At 43.1% G+C, this 12635-nt stretch overlaps 1 protein-coding gene across 1 annotated transcript in view; it reads left to right on the top strand.

The window, feature by feature from the left end:
- pemt (phosphatidylethanolamine N-methyltransferase) overlaps positions 1–12635 on the top strand; it is an 86317-nt gene that overhangs the window by 59954 nt on the left and 13728 nt on the right. The window contains 1 exon segment of the mRNA NM_001006844.1: positions 5789–5900. Within this exon segment, the coding sequence (NP_001006845.1) occupies positions 5789–5900 (112 nt within the window).

The raw sequence follows: 12635 nt of genomic DNA on the forward strand, positions 1-12635 counted from the left end.
GCGGGTGTCAGGCCCAAGGTCACTGTATTTGGAAGCAGGATCTGAACCAGTTTAGTCCACTGCCCAACCAATGGCACGGCTCCAACAGCTCTGATTTGTAATTAAATAACATTCCCACAGCAGCTGAACTACTAAATCCCATTAAGACCTGAGGGGCAGTGACCTTTCCTCTCCTTTTCTTGTCGTGTAATCCTTGTTATGAATTGTACACACGGTTTGTTTACTTTTTATTCTACCCACATATGGTTGTTGGCACTGTGTAAAAATATACCCATATATATGTGCTGGGGAGGCCTCTATAAATAGTACAAAGCCTTATATTTGTTTTTCACCTGCAAAGCAACATCTTTTCCCTAGCGGCCCTTAGTGGGCTCACGTGGGTTGCTTGGTGCATTACGCTCTACTGGCACTAGGGGGTAGACTCTAGACATTTCATGGACAGAGCTGCAACTCTGAGCATCCTCATCTATAGAGTAGACTTGTCTAGCAGCAACTAGATTGCCTTGCTTAGTCCAAAAGCTCCCCAAGGCCCTGATCACACCATGTCAATGTTAGGGGACCCTTTGAAGAGCAAGTTATTTTAGTTTGCTGCTTCCCAAGCGGCCCTTAGTGGGCTCACGTGGGTTGCTTGGTGCATTACGCTCTACTGGCACTAGGGGGTAGACTCTTGACATTGCATGGACAAAGCTGCAACTCTGAGCATCCTCAGCTATAGAGTAGACTTGTCTAGCAGCAACTAGATTGCCATACTTAGTCCAAAAGCTCCCCAAGGCCCTGCTCACACCATGTCAATGTTAGGGGACCCTTTGAAGAGCAAGTAATTTTAGTTTGCTGCTTCCCTGCTGGTGGTAGAGTTGCCAGGCAAAACATGACTCCATTAGAGTTACTGCACTTGCAAGAGTAGAAGATGGACCTTCAGATGGCTACCTTATATGTTCCTCCTTCATTTCTGACTCCTGGGTATCATAGATGGAAGTAAAGTCCACCAGAGTACAACAAGGCTATGCTAAAGGCCTGTTTGGGTGAGATAGGTGGAAAATACCTCTTTGCTTTGCTAGATACTTCTTGAAGCCCAGTTTGAAGGTCATTTTAAGACTTTAGTGAGACTTAGGGTCAACCCTGGTATGGTATAATAAATATTCTGGGCCGCATGGTTGATATAATAGTGTTTTCATAAATCTGTAATCTTGTTATCAGCTAAGGGGGCCATGATTCTGAGCCTTAAGGGGAAGCTAGAACCTAAAATGTCTGAAAAGCTCTGGTTTGATCATAAGGAACACTTAGGAGCCCTTTGGCTGTCATACTAGTTTTGTGGTGCTCTTACGTAGATTTCTGCCGCCGCTGTGGATTCTGAGTACTCTCTCAATTTCCTCGCCTTGTTTCCAGTACTTGGAACTATCAGTTTGCACATTATTTACCCTGCCATCATGCAAATAACAGCCATAAGATTCACCTTCTGTAGAGCAATGCATATATTTATATATATATGTATATGCAGAAAGGAATTTGCTAGCGTCACCATGGTGAAAGGATTCCACAGGGAGAGAAGAATTTCACAGCTAAGAATTAAATACTAGGAGGTATAACAGAGACATGTCAGCCGCAGTATTGCACTTTAATAGCATTTATTTCAGATGCAGAGTAAATGGTGTATGAGAGAGGAAAACAGTGGCAGGTTAATAGCGGGACTATTATCTATGTGAAGATCTGACGCTCTCACCTTCCAATCTTCTTCTTCCTGAGATTCTTTCTTTTCATCTGACGAACTAGTGAAACTTTAAGGGTTACATAGTAACATGGGAATGGTTTTGATTTGCCCCAGTTATCGTTAGAAACCAGTCAGACTGGGTCTGCTGGGGGCCACCAGAGCACCTGCCAACCTGGGCCTGATCTCACAGCAATTAAATATAGAGCAGCAAGTCTCAACCTGTGGGTTGGGACCCCTTTGGGGGTCGGGACCCTTTAACAGGGGTTGCCTAAGACCATCGGAAAACACATATTTCTGATGGTGTTAGGAATAATTTTATGGTTGGGGGTCACCACAACATGAGGAACTGTATTAAAGGGTTGCAGCATTAGGAAGGTTGAGAACCACTGATATAAAGAGTGCCAAATGGTATATATTGGTTTCTATAAGGTCCCTCAGTGAAAATAACGATGGGCTGATGGTAATTTCCTAGGCTGAGGTCCATTGGGTGATCCCCTATTATTAAGGAAGGCCAGTCCAATCCTGAATCATTAGGGTTCATAATATCCACCACTTTCATGCTTATTGCTTGGTTGTTGTGGGTTGCAGAGCTAGAACAAGCTTTGGGGCATAATTATAGAAGAAAAGAAAATTAAAGGAACAGTAACACCAAAAAATGAAAGTGTTTTAAAGTAATTAAAATATAATGTACAGTTGCCCTGCACTGGTAAAACTGGTAAGTTTGCAACAGAAACGCTACTATAGTTTATATAAATGAGCTGCTATGTCAACACGGGGGCAGCCATTGAAGCTGGGAAAAAGGAGAAAAGGCACAGGCACATAGCAGATAACAGATAAGCTTTGTAGAATATAATGGGGTTTTATCTGTTATCTGCTAAGTAACCTGTGCCTTTTCTCCTGTAAATGGCTGCCCCCGTGGCTACACAGAAGCTTTATTTATATAAACTATAGTAGTCTTTTTAAGGAAAACACACCAGTTGTACCAGTACAGGGCAACATTACATTATATAGTAATTACTTTTATACACTTTCATTTTTTGGTGTTACTGTCCCTTTAAAGACCCCCCCAAGTGTTTCAAACTTTTAAGGGAAAGGGAAAAGTAAATCAGCCCCACTCTTGAAGGGTCCTTTACAACTACAAAGTGCAATTTTGGATGCAATTTGCAGTGTTTTTTTCCCCCATAGCAATTGTGTCCATTGTGTTTCACAGTAGTTTTGGGGTTTTGCTGTGTAGTTTACTGGGCTGGGATTTAAAAATGACCTTGGCATTTTAGGAAGGCAGAGGCCCAAACAGCCCCCAATAAATAGTGGCAGTCTATGGATTGTCTATAATATCATAAGTCTAAGGCAGCGGTTCTCAACCTGTGGGTCGGGGACCCCTTTGGGGAGTCGAATGACCCTCTCACAGGAGAAAACACATATTTCTGATGGTGTTAGGAATAATTTTATGGTTGGGGGTCACCACAACATGAGGAACTGTATTAAAGGGTCGCAGCATTAGGGAGGTTGAGAAACACTGGTTTAAGGCATCCAGAAACCACAGATTGCCAGTCTGGGCCTCACTGATACAATTAGACTGGTATGGCGCTTAAGAACCCGATTTGGTGCCCATTGTAGCTTGGACACAACTATTGAAAATGAACCCTTTTCTTTTTACCTTCCTCCTATCGGAGACAAAATTAGGTGTTAGGCCTGAGGCTATAGATCTTTAAATATAGTGATATCCGGCCCAAGCACAGGATATCATCGCAGTCTATCAGGGTTATGTAATAAGCAGCACCAAGTTTGCCCTAGTCTAGTAACCAGTAGCAACCAAGGAGATCATTACTTGTGCAAGTGCCATATTCTGGATAATAGATCCCATATTGTACTATAACATCTCTTGACATGAACAATAAGGACAAAGCCGTCTGCTGCTTTTCATCCATTCAGATCTGAGCTTTCAGATGCAGCTTTGCTCATGCGATCCCATCATTCCGTTATGATCCGCATCCGTAAATATCCACGGAGCTCCGGGAAATTGAAACATTTATCTAGTTACTAAAGCCAGTGTCATGGTTTGAGTAGCAAGGAGGGGGAAAAAAAATTAAAAAATGAACCCGCTCACAAATTTCATTACAAACCCTGCCTGCTGGAACACTCATTAGCATTTTAACACAATAACGAGTATATTTAGCCCGTGACGTGGTTACGGAATAAATATTAACAACTCGGAGAGGCTCGTACGGGTGTCTGTGCTGGGTTATACTGTAGGATGAGATGTCGGAGAGAATAGACATTACGAGAAAGGGCCGGCATCAGCACTCGTTGGAGCTGCCTAGTCACTCACCCTAAAGCATGGATTATATCAGAGGGAAAACACACGCCGGGAGGGGCGCTACTCGTAAAAACGCAGGCATTTTAAACTACTCCCATCCATAAAAGGATAAATAATACATAATTTCTAAATATTGTTATCATTCAAAATAATGTTTGTTTCCTTTTATACGCTGTAGCGGATGACTAAGGGAAGGGAAATTATTTATATAGTGATTTTCTCCCCTGGGACGCAAAGCACTTCTCAGCAAGTGTAGTAGCCATTATAGGCGGAGTAAATATGTCAGGACACTGGGAGATAAAGTGACTTGTTTAAAGTTAGAAGAAGTTGCCCCCGGGGGAATAGAACCAGGGTCTGTAGCAGTGACCCCCAACCAGTGGCTCGGGGGTAACATGTTGCTCCCCAACCCCTTGGATGTTGCTCTCAGTGCCCCCAAACCAGGGAGTTATTTTTGAATTCCTGACTTGGGGGCAAGTTTTGGTTGAATAAAAACAAGATTTCCTACCAAATAAAGCCCCTGTAAGCTGATAGGGTGCATAGAGGCTGCCTAACAGCCAATCACAGCCCTTATTTGGCACCTCCATGAACTTTTTTGGTGCTTGTGTTGCTCCCCAAGTCTTTTTACATTTGGCTGTGGCTCATGAGTAAAGGTGCCCATACACGTTAAGATTCGCTCACTTGGTGAGGTCGCCAAGCGAGCGGATCTTCTCCCGATATCCCCACCTACGGAGGGGCGATATCGAGGAGCATGTAGGCTAATTCGATCGTTATATTATATTATATTGGCGGCAATGGGGCAGTTGGTTCGGGGACCGCATCAACGAGCCGATGCAGTCCCCGATCCGACTGAATTTTTTAACCTGGCCAATTGATATCTGGCCAATTTCAGGCCAGATATCGGTCGGGCATGCCCCTCGTTTCTGCCCCTACATGGGCCGATAAGCTGCCGAATCGGTCCAAAGGATCCATATCGGTAGCTACAATCGGCCCGTGTATGGGGACCTTAAGAAAGGTTGGGGATCCCTGCTCTATAGCATGAGATGCCACATCACTTAACCTCAAGGCCAACTCTCTGCACACAGTACACTTCTTTAAATGGGAGCTGATACATTACTTGCCCTTTAGCACTTTCGGCATAGGTTGCCATTTGAGCACTAGATAGAGCCGTTGAAGTGAAGGGTTGGAGTATGATATCTTCTAGTGATGAATGGGTCAGACATTTCAACCCTAACCCAGTTATAGCCTTGTACTTTCCAACTGGAACCCAACTAAAGCAAAGTCTTTTGCTACAAAAAGAGATCCCCCCGCATCAAATATGCATCACCTTATCCTTGAGCAGGGCCATGGACTGGTATCTGTCACTTTCATCCCAGAGCTGATCAAAGGCTTTGACAAAGAGACACAAGTCTCTTCTATTTAGGGGCAATTATATAGACTTGGATCTTTGTCAGTGGGCTTTTCTACTCAGGGTTTAGTGACTGACAGAGTGAGGAGGCTGAACGTACTTTGGGGCGGGGCTAGAGTTGAAGGCCAACCTTTTCAAAATGCATCCACTGGGTTCATATCTCTCCTCTTTAATGTCAGTAGTACATCCGTGCATTATAACTGTAGGTACAACCAGTCTTTTTATCTGTCTTATTGTACAATAAATAACATTTATTACAATGTTTATTTAGGGGAAGATAACATTCGTTTACAGTACCATGTTCCCCGGTTTTGGTGGAGAATGCGCCTGATGGGAGATTTTTGTTCTTCAATTCTAGGAGACTATTTTGGAATTTTAATGGAAAAGAAGGTGACCGGCTTCCCATTTAACGTCATGGAGAATCCGATGTACTGGGGCAGCACTGCAAACTACCTGGGATTGGCCCTCTTGTGAGTATTGCAGAGGAGTGTATAGTGAAGTGTCCTTGTTTCTATCAGGAAGCTCTTTATATGAATGGAATGGGACATTTATTTTCTAGAGTTTCCACTTTATCTAAAAACAAGCCCCTCTGCCTACTTGGAGTCACCCAACTCTTTACTTGTCAAGGATTGGGCGCCCTATATCATGCAGCGCAGTCAAAAACATTTATATTACCATACTTCTATGGCAGGGATCCCCAACCTTTTATACCTGTGAGCCACAAAATGTGTTGGGGAGCAACACACGCATGGAAATGCTTCCTGGGGGTGCCAATAAGAGCTATACTTGGCTATTTGGTAGCCTCTATGGGGACTGGCAGCCTATAGAAGGCTCTGTTTGGCTTTACACTGGGTCTTATGCAACCAAAACTTGCCCCCAAGCCAGAAATTCAAAAATGGGCACTGGTTGGGGATCATTGGTCTAGGCCAACTCCACAAATCCACAGATAATGTAGACGCGGAAGAGTGAATGTGTATAGAATACCTAAACAAATAATAAAGCCTAAAGTCTAAATAATATTTATAACAAAGTAAATGTAAACAATAACAAATGAAGCCCCAAATAAATCAAAACCCGTACCAAATGGATAAGTAAGGTCCAGGTGAGAACACCCCAGACCTAGCGTGATTGCAAAGAATCTCCGGGGGGCCCCAAATAAAGATTTGTAAATGATGCAGAATCAGAAAAAGCTCACCAGAGTCCACAAATGGTTCGGGTGCTCAGGGCCCCGAACCCGTAGCTGGAGGGAGAATCTATATCACACACAGTTGAGCTCCAAACATCTCCGGACACGATATGCTGCCAAAACCAGGTCTTTATTATTCCATCTAAAAGCTAGACGCCTGACGCGTTTCGTGCGCGCACGCACTTACTCATAGGCATACACATACAACAGTAGGAGGGTTTAAATAGTGTCACAAGCAATTAAACATGCAAATTGGGACATCAATGCATCCACCCCCATCAGTAAAAAGCACACATAATGGAATCTGGAACCTGTATAAATATTGCCATTGCATTTGATTTATACAAATACTGTTGTATGTGTATGCCTATGAGTAAGTGCGTGCGCGCACGAAACGCGTCAGGCGTCTAGCTTTTAGATGGAATAATAAAGACCTGGTTTTAGCAGCATATCGTGTCCGGAGATGTTTGGAGCTCAACTGTGTGTGTATAGAATAACTCCCAACATTTTAAATTAAACATTGCCTCTACTCTGTCCCACCTAAAGAGGGACAATTAAAGGCATGGTATAAGTCCATCAGTATGACAACATATATTTGGCAGGAACAACTGACCTTAAAAGCTACTTAATAGCCCCTATGTTGATTGGCAGCCTACAGAAGGCTCTGTTTGGCATTATACTGGGTTTTTATTCAACCAAAACTTGCCCAAAAGCCAGGAATTTAAAAATAAACACCTGCTTTGAGGCCACTGGGAGCAACATCCAAGGGGTTGGAGAGCAACATGTTGCCCCGAGCCACTGGTTGGGGATCACTGTTCTATGGGAAAAGCCATAAAAGTGGAGGGTCGGTTATCCTTTATTAGAAAGTGCTTTATGGTGCTCTGCTTTTATCCTTGTAATTAATTTTATTATAATAAGAACAGTACACATGTCTATGTTCAGAGATACACCTTGGAGAGATCACTGTGTCCCGATCCTAAAGAAAAAATAAAACTCCATGCGTTGTTTTTACCCCTGAACTCCAGTGAATGAGATTTTAATAGGCCGACAGCTGTGTGAGCTCCGTAATTGCACGAAGTACATTGACTAATTATTATTCTCATTAGCTTATCATGGACTGATTGAATGTATATTTCCCATCCAGTTACAGTAGCAAAACACCAGCTCCATAGGAGGAACATTTAGCCGATCATGGATAGGCCTCTGTGCTATAAATTAGCTTTCACTAAACGAGCGCTTCCCCCCCAAGTGTACGGAGCGGTTATCCAATTAAGGCAATCAGCAGCCATGTAAATTTGTTCCCGCTTACATAAATAAATCAGGAGACCTGATTGGACATATATTAAATGTACAATAACTGGGACTGGAGCTGATAAACAAAGGCCAGGGTTGGAAGCTGAGAGCAGTAACTGGTTTACTGGGTGAACTTGTTCTCTGGAGAGAGGCGCTTTAAAAGCAATTGGTCCCCGGTGGGCAAACTTGGCAGAATCAGCCAAAATTAGCCTGGAAAAAACAGTAAGTACTGCAAAAGTAGGAGTTTTTATTGTAACGAGTGTTGCACTTGAAAAAGAGCACAGCTCGAAACATGTAGTGTTAATAATAACAATAAAACACTCTACTTTTGCAGTACTTACTGCTTCTGACCATTTTTTTCCACACTCATTTTGGCTGATAAATAAGGCTTCATTGGACGGAAGCAGTGGAAAAGGTCCTAAAGTACGGCACTGAATCTATTCATTTGGGATATTGTGCACTTGGAAGAATGTTTCCTACAGCCCTCCAGCTTTCCTCTATTCAGTGTTTCAGTAATTCCCATAATTCCTCACTGCATGCACCAAGATCTCCCATTACCTCTCAGTGCAAATCAGCATGTCTGGGAAGGAACGTAGTGTTTGTGCAGAGGTTCCCCGGTACATATCACGTTGTTCTGCCCATATTCCTACTGGCACAGTTTGGCCTCTCCCCGTGTGTAATGCACAGAAACCCCCATGCAACTGCTTCATAAAAGCTTGGGGAGAAAGAGTTGGTTTGGTGATACATAGCTTTAGGGCTAAATTCCTAATATACTATAAATTGGACATGGTTGGATCAGAAGGTGCATATGCAGAATCAGTACATTACATACAGAAAAACCTTTGTAATAGAGAAATGTCTTCCCAGATGGACTGTTTTGTATCAGCAAAGTGACTAAAGTTTTAGTTATAGCCCAGCTTTTGGAATCATTACAAGTGGAAAGAAAAATCACATAACTAGCAATGCCCTGGATTAAGGATTCATCTAAAGTCTCAAAGTGCCAGGACATCAGTTTCTAAGTGAGCAGCCAGACAGCGCTGTGATTGGTGAGGATTCGGCCAAGATTCGGCCATTTTCAGCAGGATTCGTCTTACACCGAATCCACGTGCCTGGTCAAACCGAATCCAAATCTTTACAATCATGTGACCTTTTTGTCACATAAACATGGAAGTTGAAAATATTTCTCTGCTCGGTTCTATTTAACCCTTTGGCGCCTTAATTTGCATATGCAAACTAGGATGTGGTTTGATATTTGCCTGAACCTTTCACAAAGGATTCAGGGTTCGTCCCAAATCCCAAATAGTGGGTTTGGTGCATCCTTACTAGAAATACAACTGAAATTTGGGTACCAAGGGGGAGTGACAGAACTCCTCAACACATACCCCTAGCCATATTGCACCTGGTGGAAATACATGAGTTAAAAATCCATCTGGATGTGGCACCATAGAAATTTCACTAGAGCAGGGGTCCCCAACCTTTCTTACTTGTGAGCCACAGTCAAATGTAAAAAGACTTGGGGAGCAACACAAGCACCATAAAAGTTCATGGAGGAGCCAAATAAGGGCTGTGATTGGCTATTAGGCAGCCTCTATGCACCCTATCAGCTTACAGGGGCTTTATTTGGTAAGAAATCTTGTTTTTATTCAACCAAAACTTGCCCCCAAGTCAGGAATTCAAAAATAACTCCCTGGTTTGGGGGCACTGAGAGCAACAGCCAAGGGGTTGGGGAGCAACATGTTGCCCCTGAGCCACTGGTTGGGGATCACTGCACTAGAGCATGACTTTTATACAGAAAATCTAGGTATTATATAGTAAGAACAAGGTTTCAAGTAATTCATAGAACCACCCTATGTCACGTATTGACCAAAAATGTGCCATGCATTTGGATAACATTCCTTCTTGGATGGGAATTGACGGCACGTGCTTTGGTGACAGCGCCAGTTCCCTCGAGCTTCATCACATGCCATTTCACTTGTTTTCTGATCCTCTCACCTTGTATGATCTTTCTCACTGAGCTAAATTGAGTCCGTGGTATCCGCTTGGGTGCTGTCAATTCCAATCTGCTTCATCAGCAGGTTCAATAATGCAAGAGGTTATGTTGCCTCTGTTGTGTCTGAGCCAGTAAACAGAGAGCCTTATACCATCCATATTAACAAAGTTGACTTTTAATGATGTCTGGCGTGTCATCTGAGGTCTCCGAGGTCTCTGCCTGCACCAGAAATACACACGCAGAAGAGTATTGGCCAGTTTAGGATGCAACAGAAATATCAGGCACTCCTGCGGATTGTTATTACTGGTTCTAAAGGAGAGCGTCCGAGTATAATGTTTTGTTTTGCTGAAGTCAGTGACTCTTCAATTTTTCCTTATTTCGCTCTAGTCATGCTGCTGTCTGTCCCCAGTTGACAGTTCAGATAGGAAAGTCAAGCGCAGAGAGTGCAACTCTTTGGTACAATAGGACACATTTGTGGCTCAGAATCTTATCTTTAATATGATAGCTTTCCTGGCCAAAAGGAAGGCCATCAGACTTCTCTACATGGGATCTGGTTTACTCAGTAGCCAAGGGGAACTTCTACTTCCACTTTTATTATAATGGCTTTTAGCATTGTTCTGGTGTCCTTGGACCTTCTATGACAGTGATCCCCAACCTTTTATACCTGTGAGCCACATTCAAATGGAAAAAGTGTTGGGGAGCAACACAAGCATGGGAAAAGTTCCTGGGGGTGCAAATAAGAGCTATAATTGGCTATTTGGTAGCCCCTATGGGGACTGGCAGCCTATAGAATGGTCTGTTTGGCTTTACACTGGGTTTTATGCAACTAAAACTTGCCTCCCAACCATAAATTCAAATCTTAACACCTACTTTGAGGCTCCTGAGAGCAACATCCAAGGGGTTCCACTGGTTGGGGATCACTGTTCTATGGCTATGAACATGGGGCAATTTCTGCTGCATTTTTAGATGATAAGTGTGATTGAGGCCACTGTCATAGGGAACAAGGGAAGGCAATGTTGGCCCCAGTGTGTTTGTTCTGAGCCATTCCATAAAACTATCATTTACCTATGCCCCTACCTACGCCCGTCACATATAGTATTTGCACCCAAATAGTGCTGTCACACAGAGTACTACAGTCGTGCTCTCAAAGTCCTGTTTCAGCTAAAATCACTTCAGCTGTCCCTACACGGCAAATATTAGCTGCCAATTTACTATTTGGTATTAGAGCCAAGCTTACAGCAGCACCCCTACACAGAATTGTGGGACAATGAGCCACAAATGGGGACATTCTTGAGCCAATAGCTGTTGGCGGGGACTCTGTACGGGGACAATATCCCTCAAGGACCAAAGCCCTGAAAGGATCTCCGCAGGCACACGGGGTGATCTAAACGTTGGCCCCTGTGCCAGCCAGCAAATCAGCTTTATGGTTTAATGCAGCGTCAGTCCATTTAGGATAATCTATATGTTTTTCCACATTTCTGTTTTTGCCAACTTGACTATATGGCAGCTGAACTGAGATTATTATAAGGTTACCTGCTTTCAAAGTGAAATCCAGGGACCTATAGAAGTGCACACCCACCCTATTTAGGCCACACCCACTTTGTGATACCAGCCCCTTGACCACACCCACATTAGGCCCCCCAATAAACACCAAAAATAAATTTGTTGCTGTAACCACAAAATCATCGCAGCAGAATTTTGGGGAAATTAGCCAAAAATGGGGACATTATTAAGCCAATAGCTGTTGGCGGGGACTCTGTACGGGGACACTTTTCCACAAGGGCCAAAGGCCCATGGAATGATCTGAATGTCGGCCCCTGTGCCAGTTAGTGGATCAGCCTAATGATTTAATGCAGTGTTAGTCTTTTTAGAATAAGCTTTATGTTTTTCCACAGTTCTGTTTCTGCTCAACAAGTGGAAACTTTTGACAGGTTTTTTTTTAATATTTCCAACTATTTATTTTTTTCTACAAAACAGAAAAAAAAATAATCCCCATAAAACGACACATTCACCAAACCCTCCAGCAGGGAGATTGAGGAGAGACACGCCAGCAATTAGTCATAGAGAGATTTAACATCTTCCGCAACCTGTCATTAGGAGCAGAGAACGTTCTCTAACTGTACCTTTCTGTACACAATTGTGCCCAATTTTCTCTGTTCGGGCAGAAAAACGTGTCTAATTCCGCTCTCGCTCTCCTACCGGGTCCCTTGTGCAGCCAGTAATCTCTGTGTAGAGACACGGACCATTCCTAAGGCTGATAATTTGCTAAATTGGACTTTAAAATAATAGTCATTTTCTTTTTAAATGCTGTTTACAGACACATTCACTGTCGCCCTAACTTTAAAGTGGCTGTGATGAATGCTAACCTAAACTAATCAGAAAATGAGTATAGTAAAATGTAAATATAATGAGCTAGCTAAGGAGCGCAAGGGTCATAAACTTGTATATCTATAGCTTTTATGTGCCTAGTGCCTAAACACCCATTGCACCTACTGTAACTAGTGGCACAGTGTTTCCTTATATACAGGATATATATATCTATCCTAGGATATGCATTTTTATAATGGGTTAAATTGACACTTGCTTAGATTTGTGGCATTTGGGAATCACTCACAGCTAAACCTTATGCAACACTGCAGAGCTGCTGAGATGTTGCCTATAGTAGCAGAGGGATAATAGCCTCTGGGAAGGGACTGGGGCTGTGGGATAGCAGGTATAGTAGGGAGAGATGGTGCC

Source organism: Xenopus tropicalis, chromosome 9, assembly GCF_000004195.4.
Source record: "Xenopus tropicalis strain Nigerian chromosome 9, UCB_Xtro_10.0, whole genome shotgun sequence".
Taxonomy (NCBI): domain Eukaryota; kingdom Metazoa; phylum Chordata; class Amphibia; order Anura; family Pipidae; genus Xenopus; species Xenopus tropicalis.